The sequence below is a fragment of the Artemia franciscana genome, chromosome 13 (assembly GCF_032884065.1).
Source record: "Artemia franciscana chromosome 13, ASM3288406v1, whole genome shotgun sequence".
Lineage (NCBI taxonomy): Eukaryota > Metazoa > Arthropoda > Branchiopoda > Anostraca > Artemiidae > Artemia > Artemia franciscana.
The window spans coordinates 22,125,414-22,140,832 of NC_088875.1; the positions used below are offsets into that span (position 1 = coordinate 22,125,414).

The following is a 15,419-nucleotide window of genomic DNA, read 5'->3' on the forward strand; positions in this document are numbered from 1 at the left end:
CATATGCATGGGATTGTCCATAATAATAGTAGATGGTAATAAGCTTACCTAAACTATGGATGTCAGGTGGTTGATTTTTCTTCTAACGATAATTTCGAGAGGACCTGTGCCTGTCATCATCAGGTTAATTCAAATTAGGTTAATTTGGCCTCAGAGAATATATGGGGTTGTCCCCCGCTCAACACCTTGCTCTTTACGTTAAAGATTTTTTTTATTGTTTTAAAAAGTAAAGTTGTGACAAAGAGTCAAACTTTAGCGGAAAGAGCGGGGTGTTAAGGAAGGGACACATCCTTTCATATACGGAATAAGTTCTGTTCGTCTTAAGTTTTAATATCGCTCTTTACTTGTTTTTAAAAAAAACTTGTTTTTTATTTAATTTCTGAACGTTTTTCAATTAATGTTTGTTTTGATTTTGACTCACCGCACATGAATAATCAAAACAAAATTTGCATATTAAATTTCCTTTTGCTAAATGGCTGTCTTACAGCTCTGTTCGGGCAATTTTGATAAAAAAAAGGGATGAGAGAGGAGGCCTCTCCAATTTGTTGCCCTCCAATTTGCGGTTGCTTAAAAATGTAACTAGATTTTTTTTACGAACACTTTTTTTGTAATAAAAACACGTACCTTACGAAATAACTTACGTAACAAACTTCTATAACTGCTTATTTTAATTACGTATATGAGGGGGCTCGCCCCTTTCCTTAATACCTCGCTCTTTACACTAAAGCTTGAATTTTGTCCCAAATATTTAAGATTAACCCCTGAATCACAAAGGCCGTAGAATAAATAGTTGAAATTAATAAAAATACTTTAGCGTAAAGAGCAAGGTATTGTGAAGAGGCGAACCCCCTTATATACGTATTATTTTATCTTCGTTTTAAGTTTTAATGCTGTTCATTACTTACAGTAGAAATTTTTTTTTCATTGTTTTTTTATATTAAATAATGCTAGAAAATCCTGAGCCCCCTTCATGGAAATTCTCTTCCCTCATGACAATTCCTCTATGAAAATATCCTGCCACTTAACCCCCTCCCACCGACCCAGCCCCATCCCAATGCAAAAAAGTCCCCCCGAAAACATCTGTACACTTCATAATAACCATTACAATATGTAAACAATAGTCAAAGTTTATAACTTGCAGCCCATCCCTCGGGAATTTTGGGGGATTAAGTCATCCCCAAGGACACAGTTATTATGTTTTTTACTAAGCTAACCAGAATGGCAGTCTCTAAATTCTGATCCAGTGACCTTGGGAAAAAATGTGCGCGGGAGGGGGCCTGGGAGCCCTCCAATTTTCAGGTCACCTAAAATGGACACTAGAACTTTGAATTTTTGTTCAAATGAGTCCTCTTACCACATTCTAGGACCACTGGGTCGATACGATCACCCCTGGAAAAAAAAAAACACGCACCTGTGATCAGTTTTCTGGCAAAAAATCTAAAATCCCATATTTTTGTAGATAGGAGCTTGAAACTTCTACTGTAGGGTTCTCTAATACGCTGAACCTGACGGTGTGATTTTCTTTACGATTCCCTGACTTCTAAAGGCTGTTTCTCCCTAATTTCTAGAGTAATGCGAATTTTCTCAGGCTCTTAAATTTTGATGAGTAAGACTAAACTTGATGAAGCTTATATATTTAAAACGAATAGAACTTATTACGCATATGAGGGGTTCATCTCCTCCCTCATACATCGGTCTTCGTGCTAAAGTATTTTTAGTAATTTCAACTATACATTTTACGGCCTTTGTAATTCAAGGGTCATACTTAAGAAAATTGGAGAAAATTTAAGCTATAGTGTAAAGAGCGAAGGATTAATGAGGGGGAATAACTCCTCATATACGTAATAAAAATGTACAAATATAGAAGTTCGTTACGTAAGTTAATTCGTAAGTTACTTATTTTTTACTAATAAAAAAGTTCGTAAGAAATTAAAAGTTCTAGTTGCCCTTTTAAGTAACCAAAAGATTGAAGGGCAACCAGGCCGCTTCTTTCACCCCTTTCCCCTTAAAATCTTCCGATCAAAACTAAGAGATAGCCATTTAGCAAAAAAAAATTAATATGCAAATTTTGTTTTAATTATTCAAGTACGGTGAGCCAAAATCAAATATGCTCTAATTCAGAAACGTTCAGAAATAGAATAAAAAAAATAGTGTTTTTCAAGTGAAAGTAAGAAGCGATATTAAAACGTATAACGAACAGAAATTATTCCGTATATGAAATGAGTTGTCCCCTCCTCGACGCCTCGCTTTTTACACTAAAGTTTTTTATTGTTTCAAAAGGTAGAGTTGTGAGAAAGAGCCCAACTTTAGCATAAAGAACGAGGCATCGACGAGGGGACAACGCCTTTCATATACGGAATAATTTCTGTTCTTTTTAAGTTTTATTATCGCTCCTTACTTTCAGTTGAAAAAACTTTATTTTCATTTAATTCAAAATAAAAACTACAGCCAATCTCTCACCAAGCATTTTGTCATAATAATCATAGAAAATAAAATAAAATAATACATCAATATATACTCTATAGCTTTTGTCTCTTCAATTTACTTTCAAGTAACTTAAGGTTTTTTCACTTTTAAAAAGTATTAAACAGCCTCATTTTATCATTGAAAGATATACTTTTGCTTGCTATTAGAAAAAACAAAACTACTGTAATTTATGTTTCATTGTAGGTGAGACAGAGGTGACTGTTTGGTCGCGACCTGGCACTGAAGAGCAAACCAGATATGCTATAAGTATAGCTTCTAAGGTTTTGGAGTACTTTGAGGAGTTTTTCCAAATTCCTTATCCTCTTCAAAAGCATGATATGATTGCCATTCCAGACGTAGGACCAAGGGCTACGGATAACTATGGGTCAATAATATACAGGTATTTATTTTTTCAGCTAAGGATCCTTGAAATTCATGAGAGAAACATTTGGTATGACGAAGCTTTTTTGTTTCGATTGAAACTAAAAAAAATTTTCAACCCAAATTTATACAGTTTCTTGCTCAGAGGGAATAAGACTACTATAAATGGTTTTGTGATAGCTCTTCTATTACACAAAATGATAAATATCGGTTGTAAACTTTCCTTGTAGTTAAGTTAGTCCTACTAGGCTGCTCAACTCCAATAGAATAGTCGGTAAAATTCTAGTTAATTGACTTCTTGCTATCTCAGAAAGAGTTTAGGTTAGGAAAATGAAACTTTCAGGGATGAACCTACAGACTAAAGCCTTTGATGACCTTTGATGACCTTTAAAAATATGTGTGTTATAAAAGTGAAACCTTGAAAAATAGATCTTCTGCTTAATTGAAGTACAGCAAAATTATTTTCAGCTTCATAACTTTGCTCAATTCCATTTTATAAGGTTTTAAAGATATGCAAATACATTTCCTAAATTTTGAAAAAAAAACATGTTGATATGGCTCAAAATTCTACTCAAATAACAGGAATTGTATTTTCAGAAGTAAGGGCAGAGAAAAGGCAACTAGTAACTGAAAATTAAGGTAAATGCTGTTTTGTCAAAATTTCAACAGGTATGGACCTGTCATGTAGGCAAATTTCAGGGCCCTCTAGAGGGAGAAGGAGTGGAGGTGGGTACTTTAAAATACCTTCCCAGAATATACTTCAGCCTGTAGACCTAACCCTGAAAGTTTCAATTCTCTAGCCCAACAACTTTCCAAGATAGCAAGAAGTCAATGGACTAGAATTTTACCGAATAGTCTAAATTAGAATCAAAATCTCAGTAATTTATAAAGAAAAAGAGGAGAGAGTTGATTGACATATTTTAAGCTCTTATTATAATTATTTAAAAATAAAGTATGATACAGCTAACTCTACCAAAAGAGGGAGAGAGAGAGAGAGAGAGAGAGAGAGAGAGAGAGAGAGAGAGAGAGAAAAAAAAAAACAACACAAAAGACATTTAAAATCTATATTCAGGTGTAAAAGCTACTAGTCATTTTGAAATGGATGCTCAAATAGGATACTGTTTGGCACTAAATTTTCTAATAAAAGCACCGCTATTAATATAATTTTCTAATTAATTCATAGTGTTAAGCATAAATTTTGTTTCTAAAATATTCTACTATAGCCTCTTTTCATGCTTCTCCTGATATTTTCTTTATTCTGTTTTTTTTTTTTTTGAATATAATAGAAGTTTAGTTTTCAATATACTTTTCCCATTGTTGTGAAAAACTTTGTTCATTTACCCAATGCAATAAAACAGCCTAATTTAACTTTTCTACTGATTTCAAATATAAAAATCTAGCGTCCAAGCCTATGAACGATAGGCACAAAAAGAAGAAAATCGTTACATATACTTTTACCTAAGAATCGGAACGGAGGAAGGAAGATAATCTAAGAACGGAGGAAGATTTTGCATATGTTTTCCAGAGGAAATGCCTAAGGATTGATTTGGGCACCTGATTGACTGAACGCACTTCAAACAGTAAGTTGTAAGAAAAGTTTGATTCAATCCCACTTTCTAGGTTTATAATGAGATAAATGTTGAGATGGCTCGGACACACTCTGCACATAACGGATGACAGATAGCCAAAGAATTTCCCTATTGGCCTACCACCAAGGGCTAAACATAAAACATGTCGTCCTTGATTTGGGTGGGAGGATGTCATAAGTAAAAATTTAAGAGAAATGGAAGCTTCCTGAGAGAATGTGAAAAGGAGACTTTGAATAGAAAGGGAAAAATGAGGAGCCTGTGTAGCTGGATTGGCTTCATTCGACTCCGTCTTGCATTGAGTTACTAGTAGAAGTAGTTAAGAATAGCATATTATTTACTTTAAAATGAAGTCAGGCTAGTATTACAATAAAAAGTTCACTAAATCCCACGATTGAAAAGGTATCAAACTGATACCGTCTTTAGTCATTTGGACCATTCTTTTCCTCAAATAAATGGCATGCTCCAGTGTCTTAAAGTGACCAAATTCATGAGTCCTGACAGTATATTTTGATTTGATGCTGTGGAGTGTCAAATCACCTAGACCTTTGGTCTTCCATACATGGTATTTCTCTATATTTATGGACGTAGTGATATCTATAAATATATCTGACTGATACAAACACCAGTGGGAACAAATTAGAATGAATATGTCGGCCCTATGTCCAAGGGTTGTCCTCAGCAATACAAAAATATATAAGAAGAAAAACTTTCAACAGGATAAAATCAACAAAACTAGAAAAAAATTCAAAGCAGTGCCAGCATCCTTACCTCAGCAAACTTCAACCAGGAATAATAAATAAACTGTGATGAAACGAGGTAATTCATTGAAAGGAAAGAGAATGACTTAAAAATATGTTTTTAATGCCAACCTTGCTTTTTTGGCTGCTGATCTCACAAGTCTATATGTGGCAGATTCTGTGTTAATATCTATTGGTATTGTATAAAATTTTGTGAGGTCGTTTTTAATTAAATTTTTGTATAGAGCATTTAGTGAATATTCTCCCAAGTCACTATTTAAGGAAATATTATTGTTAATCTTTAGTCTAATTTCAATTGCTTCTCGAACTACTTGTTTCATACCTAGGTCATTGCTGTTAAGGGAGAATTCTTCAAAAAGTATTTTGTGGCTAGGATTCTCGAAAACATGGCTGCTTAAAGCAGAATGAAAAGAAACAGAAGCAATATTAGAATTTAGAGCTGTGGTGATATCGATATGTTGTTGTAGGCGTTTCTCAAAATTTTGGTGTGTTCACCCTAAATAGAATTTGCCATAGTCGCATTGTATTTGATAGACAACCCTTTGACGAGTAACTGGAGTTTCATCTTTACAACAAATTAAGAAATTAATGATTTTTAAATTGTTGGTAAATATAACATTAAAATTATTTTGTGTGCATACTTTTTTAAGATTCCGAGTGATTTTTGGGATATATAGGAGGTAAATCATGTTTTGGGGCTCACATGGTAAATTATCGTCGATTTTACGGGAGTTTTTTTTTTCAGTCTAAGTTTAACTGTATTATTAATAAATAAAACAGAAAAGCCATTTCCAAAAAGTATGTCTCTGATAAAGTCTAGTTCTGCTATGATGTAGGAATCTAAACAAATGTTTAGTGTACGATTAACGAGATATATTATGACAGCAGTTTTATCTTTTGGGGGGTAGTTTGATTTAAAGTGTAAATACCTATTGTTTTGTGTATTCATTTTAATTTGTTTCTCATTGTCTTAGGAAATTTCCTGTTGTTCTTCTTTTTTTTGGTGTTTGTAATGGAAAAACAGTGTGGTCTGCGTCACTATTTATTTCGACGGTTTTTTACGGTTTTTGAATTCTTGTAATCCCTTATTTTTTAATTTCAATTTTTAATTTTTTTTTAGTTTTTTTAGTTTTTTATTTATTTTTCTTTTTTTCTTTTTAGTTTTTTTTAGTTGTTTATCTTGTTTTAGTTTTTTTTTCCTGCTTTTTATTTTATTTTTCTTCTTTATTTTTTAAGCTGTTTTTTTCTGAACATGCCCCAGCAACTCGTGGGCAAGATGCTAATTTTTAACTACGTATAACTTGCGGATATTCAAATGGTAATTCCTCTGATATACTCTGGTAATTCCTCGACACGCATTCTTTTGTTACTTTCTCTTTCAGCCGCAAGCCAGGTTTCGCGTGCTCTTGTAATACATCAACACGCTTTCTTTTGGTAATTTCTCTCTGAGCCACAAGCCTCCCCTCCCCTAAGGTAACACGTATGCGAGGTGCTAATTTTTAACTGCGTAAAACTTGTGGATTTACAACATTCTTCGCTGTCCCATTGTCTTTGCATATAAATAGATTGTCCGGTTTACCAACTCTTGAACATGCAACATTTAATTATCCATGGGGAAAAAAATCCATATTAAGATCTATACAGTTTTTTTCTAATGATTGCCCTTGAGCTTTGTTGATGGTGATTACAAATGCTAATCGAATTGGAAATTACAATCTTATAAATTGAAAAGGCAGATCCATTTGAATCATGGGAATGAGAGGAATAAGAAGAGCCTCACTTTCGGAAGGCCCTGTCAAGATCGTTGCCGCTATTACGTTTAAATTGCTTTTTTTTACGGCAAGTCGCATGCTATTACAAAGCTTTGGTGAATTAATATTTTGCAACAGTATTATTGATACCCTATTTATAATTGTAGCACGTGTCGTAGAAACCCTGGGAGATCCAGGGAATTTAAAAATTCTGATGGATAGTTAACCACTTCATTTGATTCCAGAATTGTGTCGACTGACTTGTAAATAAGTGCCTGGTCTCGAATCTTGGTCAGAAAAATATTGTTGATTTCATGGACGTCTTTGTTCTTGGCTGCCAGAATCGCTCGTTCACTGAGCCGTTTATGATTTTTATAACTGATTAGAATATTCAGAAATACCTTTTCAACCAAATCATTTTTGACCTCACTAAATTACAGAATTCAGAAGGCAGTTGTATACGTCCTGAAATTGACTCAACTAGGAACATTCCGTTTCCAATTTTTAGCAATTGATCTGAAAATGTTTCACCAGAGTGATCGTTTTGCAATAGGACACGTATATTTATAGTTAATTTCAATGTATTTACGTGTGCCCATAAATAAGAATTTGTCAGGCAAGCATTTATTTCATCCGCAGGTGTTGATCTAGGAATAATAGGTAATTTTTGTCTGAAATCTCCTGCAAGCGCTATTAATGTGCTGCCAAAGGGTTTAGAATTCCCTCACACATCTTGCAATGATTGCTTGAGAGCCCGGAGCGATTTCTTTTGTGCCATTTTTTACTCGTCCAAAACAATAAGTTTGCATTGCCGAAATACTTTACCCACCCCAGATGATTTGGAAATGTTGCACGTTGGAATTTCTTTAGATTGCATATTCACAGGCAATTTCAAAGCGGAATGAGCAGTTCTCCCACCAGGCAGCAGCGTCGCGTCTATTTCGGACGACGCAAGGGCCAACGCTATGTCATTTTTGGATCGAATTGATACCAGAAGTAATCTAATTAGAAAAGTTTTACCAGTACCTCCTGCCGCATCCAAGAAGAAGATTTCCCCAACTTGGTTATTGACACAATGCATTATCTGATCATAAACGCCTTTTGCACAGAAGTTAACTTAGAAATATTTGTTTGTACATACGATAATAGATCAATTGTTGTGACTTTGTTTTAGATCCAATTCTACACATGTTGAAGTAGGAGCAGTACGGTTAGGTGAAAGCATTCCCAAATGCGTGAGAGAAGTTTGTTTGCAATAGATAAGCACAAATCTTCAATCATAACTAAAGTCCAGTTATAAATATCTGTTGTAAGGTTTAAGGTCATATCTGACCTCTCAAGCTGTATTTGGTGGAGTAAATGCTCGGCCGTTTGCGATTTGTATTTCTTCCATAACTCTGTAGGAGATGAAGGAGAGCAAGTTGTCAATATGATTCTAAACCATGCACAAATTTGACTTGGAGTTGACATTTCGCATTTGTCATTTATACAATTACTCCAGTGTTGGTCGTTTTCAAATAAATCAAGAGCTTGGCATGCACTACAATAGGTGTCAAGTACATTTCTGTTTACAGTTTTCAAATGCTTGAAGGATGTTGGGCCGGGTACATTAGCCAAAAGCAGGCTGAAAAAAAAGCGTTCATCTTGGTTGGGGTGAATGATGTAGATTCTTTCTATCGTGGTTTCTTTGAAGATGTTAGGTTGGCCGTCAACTGACTCACCCCGCTTTCGACGTTTAAATGATTTTTCATTAGCATTCCACGTGTAATACGTAGGCACTTCAGAATACAGCAGTTTTTTTTTGCAAAAGAATCATTCTGACATAACGTGAAGAAAGCAGTTTACGTTGTATCCAGTTGATTCCTGACTCTTTGTTGTACTTTGTATTCCGAAAAATAAACACGCTGACCATTGTGTAAGTGTACCGATAAGTGAACAACAGCTGGAGTTCGTTCATGTATCGAAAATGAAATAATTTCCCACACAGCCTCATTACTGCTTATGTATCTCCCAGCCTGATATTGTACGACTTCATCAATATCACTGATTTCGGAACCAAAAACTGCCATGTCGTTGCCTTTGTTGACGTATTTACATATGTATTTGACTGCCTCTACGGAATTACAATACTCCACGTTTATTTGCGCATTGTATGTTTTCGATAATAAAGGTGAATATGGAATGATCCACTGGTTATCTACTTTGATGTAACAGTTACGATACTTTATGATTGCTGATTTTTCTCCATATTCGGTAAACCTTCTATATAAAGGGTATCCATCATTGTTGGTAATTGCCTTAGGTACTAAAAATAATATATAAATGACGACGGGGACACAGGGAATGTTTGATTAGCAATCACCATCAACAAAGCTCAAGGGCAATCATTAGAATCATGAGGTATAGATCTGAATACGGATTGTTTTTCCCATGGATAATTATATGTTGAATGTTCAAGGGTAGGTAAACCTGACAATCTATTTATATGCACAGACAATGGGACAGCGAAGAATGTTGTATATTCGCAAGTTTTACGTAGTTAAAAGCATATATATATCTATCTATATTCACAGGTGGGAAACAGGGACACAACTACATTGGCGCGTAACTAATATATAACTAATAACGACTTACACGCGCTTGGGGGGGGCGCCAAGTGCCCCCACCAACTAGGTGTTGGGGTGGCACGAAGCGCCACCCCAACCACTAGTATTGAATATAAAGTCATGTATTAAAATGAAAGCTTTCTTATATATAAATTGACGTCATATCGTAACAGATAACAGACAGTACATTTTCATATATATATATATATATATATATATATATAAAAGATATATATATATATATATATACACATATATATATGTATATATATATATATATATATATATATATATATATATATATATATATATATATATATATATATATATATATATATATATATATATATATATATATATACAAAATGACTAGAACCATAGAAAAGAAAAAACGAGTATAATAACAGCCAGTGAAAAACAGAGGATAACTCTGCAGACATTTTGGTACCTCCACAGAATAGACTAATAGTCTTCAGCGGCAATTTAAGAAAACAAACCTTAAGAACACTAAAATCAAAAGAAGAGCACCCTTTCTAAGTTACACTTAAATCGCTACTTAAAAGGAGTGTCTTCTTTTTTATATGTATTTTAATTAGTTTATTCCGCACTGAAGATAGTGGAGCGAAGGACTTGACCCAAGTATTTGCATTTGTTTTCATTGTCCGTTATTATATTTGTTTTCTCTTCTTTACAGTTGTTTTCATTTTACAGAGAAAGATGCTTATTTTTCAAAGGGGAAGGGTACCTCCAAAACAGAGGGCTCCCTAGGTCCGTTTAAAACTAGTATCCAAAACTTGAGATGTCTGAGAGCCCCGTTACATGTGCACTTAGATATCTCTTAAGTATCATTTCCCGTTTCTTTCAGAGAATTTCAGATATCGTCCTCTGCAGTCTTACAGAAAATTGTATATTAAAAGCAAAAAAAAAAATTCTAAAAGTATTATGACAAAGAGCTCGTGTTTAAAAATTTCTACTGTTTTCTTTAAATTACAAGATAAACTTTAATGTAAATAGCAGGAGGTTTAAATGTTTGGCAGTCCCTTAGCAAAAGGTCAATCTCTGCGTACATTAAGTTCAGGTATGAGAAGAAAAACTACCCTAGAATATTCCGTATCAGTCTCATTTTCTGATCTATTGTAAAGAAATTTCAGAAATCGAGTTCTGCAATTCCTTGCAGACGGTATTGAAATGATATATAAAATTTATGAATTTCCCCCACAAATTGGACATAAGCATAAATACATTTCATTGGATCTTCCCAATTTCTCAATGAAGGAGAAGGACCTAAATTCTAATTTTTTTTTTTTTTTAGTGAAAGAGCGGTTCTATATGATCCAGATTTTTCATCAGAAAAAAACAAACAGCAAGTTGCTGTTGCTATAGCTTACAAACTGGCACGGCAGTGGATTGACAATTCACAAATCACAAGCGATTGGTGGGATTTTCTTTGGCTCAATGAAGGACTTGCAATATATCTCGAGTTTAAAGGAGTAGGTTGGGTGAGTTTATTCTATAAATTTCTGATGTATTAGACATCTACAGCTCTATTTTAATGGATGCGAGAATTTCTGATGAGTAAGAGGTACAGGTGGCTCTAACTCTGACCACTCTTTCTCGGATACATACTCTTTTCAACAAAATTCCTTAGAATGGCACAATATCAATAAACTTGCAAGGAAAAGTGTTATTTCCTTTATCAAATAAAATGGGTTTAGCATTGAAATACGACGTCTAAAAAGACGAATGAAATTGAAAAAATTACTAGACAGTATATCTGTTGGTTCTGCAGGACCATCCTGTCTAAACCAAATATATTTCCAAACGGGGCAAAAAAATTGATTCTTGGTCTCCTTGGACAAAGAAAATTTTTTTTTGTTTCACATATATTCAAAGAATTTTAAAATATATGTCATTTATACCTACCATAAGCGAACTATGCGTTGGTAAAAGCTGAAAATATCTGAAATATAGTTCTATCTAACATCTCTATAGAATATATATTCAACATAAATTCTTCTTGGTGTCTTCTGACTCGTATGATCTTTGCTTTGAACTAGATAAAATTAATATTAGATCAAAATTTCTATTAAGGAAATAAATCACTCGTCAAATATTGTGCGGACGGTGTTTTACAATTTTTTTGAACTTCTGTCCTCTCGATGAAATTTTCATCTCTATTTAAGTAAAACCAGACCTACGTTGCCTGAGCAACGTGAAGTGCTGTGGCAACCTTTGTCCGGCTTCGCCGAATAAAGTGTTGCGAGAGCAACACTTTGGTTTTGTTTCTTTGCTATCGGTTAAACGCTGAAGTTGTCAGCCTATCAAAGTTTTTAAAACGTTATGTTCAAAGAAGAACGCGATCAGTAATCACATGATCAAAGGCTATTCCTCAGCGTTGAAAAAACAACAATAACAAAAGAATATCGAAAGAAGGGACTAAATTGACTTTGCAGCCAGTTGAACTTTATCCTTTTCAATCATAGACATCGTGACAGATCAAGACTTGGAACAATATCTTATATAATCTAGTTGGTATTATAAAGCTATCCGTAACTTTTCTGGATCAAAATACCATAGTTGACACTCTATTAATTATTACGAAACTGAATCGTTGTTTTACGTTACCATTTGTACCCGTTGCGTAAACACTTAATTCTAGGTTACGGTGAGTATGGGTAGACTACACCAACTAGCAAAATTTGCAAATCCCTCTTCACTAAAGATGATTGTAGCCTAACAGACGATTATTACTTACAAGTCCCCTACATGTCTTACCACTGGAACCAACTCGGTCTTATCATCAAATACAATGGAAACAAAAAATAGGTACACCAAATAGCCAAATTCGCAAGCCCCTCACTGCCGAAGATGATTATGAGCTAACAAATGACCTTTACTTACAAGTCCCCTACATGTCTCACAATTGGTATCGTCTTATTTTTGGTTTCAGTGTGTACCCTACTACTGAAGTTGTCAACCCCTTGAAACTTTCAAACTTTTCAACTTTCTAACGTCACCAATTAGAAAGGAGCAAAGGATAAGCTCCAATTCTTTTAGCAATGACAGAACTTTTAACAAGCAAAAACCATCCTTTTGGGCCCCAGGCAAGAGTTCTGCGTAGCTTTCCAAAATGTAATGCCATATTCATCAATCCGGCCTGAGGTCCACACTTTCCGTAAAAACTGCACAGGTTAGACCCTTTCCAGTTTCTAGGAATGGTTTGTCCCGTTTTTTTTTTTTGTTTTTTTTTTATGCCGCCGATATCGGCTTATTCGTGGAAACTGGTAAGGGTCTAAGATATATATATATATATATATATATATATATATATATATATATATATATATATATATATATATACATATATAATGAAAAGAGAAATCACCAATGCAGCAGCAAAAACACATTAAAAAAAAAGTTATAAGGAGAAAAGGAAGACTGTTTTCCTACATTAGTGATTAATATAGATCAGCACTTGAATGAGGCCTTAACCCTACTCATCCATACAATCACATAGGTCAAACAGCATAACCATACACAATCAGCCATAAGGAATAATCCATGGACAGGCAGTCGTGTCGTCAATAAGTATAAGTCGTCATTTACCAAACAATAAAAACAGCAAAGACAAATAATTCAGAGGCAACAACCCAGCACAAGGGCTCATCAGGAGAATACAAACTTGCCTATAGGGTTTTCATATATATATATATATATACATATGTATTATATATATATATATATATATATATATATATATATATATATATATATATATATATATATATATATATATATGTTTGTGTGTGTGTGTGTGTGTGTGTATGTGTGTGTGTGTGTGTGTATATATTGCTGTGTCCCGATGGCGTTGCCGCAGGGCCCCAGCACGGCACGCGGCATGCTTCTATTTATGGATTCCCATTGTCTCTTGTGTTCCATTGTAGTTTTTTCAAAGATATTTGAAAAAACTACTAAATACTACTAAAGTCCAATTTCAAACCATCATATCTACTAAGCTTCAAAATTTTGGTTTTCTTTTTTAAGGTTTTTGAATTCTTGTTATCATTTGTTTTTTAATTTTAATTTTATTTTTTTTATTTTTTAGATTTTTTCTTTTTAAGTTTTTTATTTTTGTTTAGTTTTTTTCTTTTTCTTTTTAGTTGTTTTTAGTTGTTTACCTTTTTTTAGTTTTTTTATAGTTTCTTTCTTTATTTTTTATTTAATTTTTTTTCTTTATTTTGTAGTTTTTTTCGGGAACATGCCCCAGAAACACGTGTGCAAAGTGCTAATTTTTAACTACGTAAAACTTGCGGATATACAACTGGTAATTCCTCGGCACGCATCCTTTTTTTAACTTTCTCTTTCAGCCGCAAGCTGGTATTCGCGTTGCTCTTGTAATACATCGACACGCTTTCTTTTGGTATTTTCTCTCTTAGCCGCATGCCTAACCCATCCCCCCTCTGAAGCAACACGTATGTAAGGTGCTAATTTTTAACTGAGTAAAAGTTGTGGATATACAATATTCTTCGCAGTCCCATTGTCTGTGCATATAAATAGATCGTCCGGCCAATTGCCAGCAACTGATCTGAAAATATTTCAGCAGAGTGATCGTTTTGCAATCGGACACGCAGATTTTTAGTTAATTTTAATGTCTTTATGTGTACCCATAAATTAGAATTTTTAAGGCAAGCAATCATTTCGTCTGCAGGTGTCGATCTAGGAATAACAGGTAATGTTTGCCTGAAATCTCGTCCAAGCAATATTAATGTGCTGCCAAAGGGTTTGGAATTTCCTCGCAAATCTTGCAATGATCGGTCAAGAGCATCGAGTGACTTTTTGTGTGCCATTGTGCACTCGTCCCAAACAATAAGTTTGCATTGCTGCAATACTTTACCCATCCCAGATGATTTGGAAATGTTGCACATGGGAGTTTCTGTAGACTGCATATTCAGAGGCAATTTCAAAGCAGAATGAGCAGTTCTTTCACCAAGCAGCAACGTTGCTGCTATTTAGGAAGACGCAAGGGCCAATACTATTGGATTGAATTGATGAGGTAAATTGGACATTTCCAATCTGGCCCTTTCTCTTTGAGCCGCAAGCCTGGTTTTGCGTTGCTCTGGTGTTTTCTCCTGATGTTCCCTTTTTGGTTACATTATAGATTAATTATACATGTATTGCTTTTGTAATACAGTGACACGCCTTCTTTTTTTACTATCTCTGTCATCCGTAAGCCTGGTTTCACGTTGCGAACATGACGGCATTTAAAGATTTTCATCTTTTTTTCAGTTTTTTTCCTTTTTTTAGTTGTTTTTAAGTTGTTTCTTTACGTCAATATGACGTTATGCATAGTTCTTTTTTTCAGTTTTTTTCTTTTTTAGTTTTTTTTTCTTTTTGTGTTTTGTTATTTTCTTTTTTCGTTTTTTTTCTTTTTTGTTTTTTCTTTTATTTTAGTTTTTTATCTAATTTAGGTTTTTAGTTTTTTTTGCTTTTTCTTTTTATTCTTTTTTATTTTTTTTAGTTTTTTCTCTTTTTTCTTTTTTTTATTTAGTTTTGTCTTTTCGTCTTTTATTTTAGTTCTTCTTTTTCTAGTTTTTTCTTTTTTTAATTTTTTTTAACTTTTAATTTTTTTTAGTGTTTTTATTTGTTAGTTTTTTTCTTTTTTTAGTTTTTCATTTTTTTTAGTTTCTTCCGTTTTTTAGTTTCTTTTTAGTTTTTTATTCTTTTTAGTTTCTTACCTTTTTTCTTTCTTTTTTTATTATTTTTTTTCTCTTAGTCTCTTTTTATATTTTTTTTATATTTTTCTTTATCTTGAACTTTTGTCGTTTTTTTAGTTTTCTTTTTTGAAAACTAAAATAATATGCAACTCAA

General features: G+C 33.6%; 1 protein-coding gene across 2 annotated transcripts in view; it reads left to right on the forward strand.

The window, feature by feature from the left end:
* LOC136034660 (aminopeptidase N-like) overlaps positions 1-15,419 on the forward strand; it is a 118,247-nt gene that overhangs the window by 83,270 nt on the left and 19,558 nt on the right. For both annotated transcript variants that reach the window (XM_065715976.1, XM_065715977.1), the window contains 2 exons: positions 2,671-2,866; positions 10,864-11,050. In XM_065715976.1, coding sequence (XP_065572048.1) covers positions 2,671-2,866; positions 10,864-11,050 — 383 coding nt within the window. The remainder of the gene's footprint in view (positions 1-2,670; positions 2,867-10,863; positions 11,051-15,419) is intronic.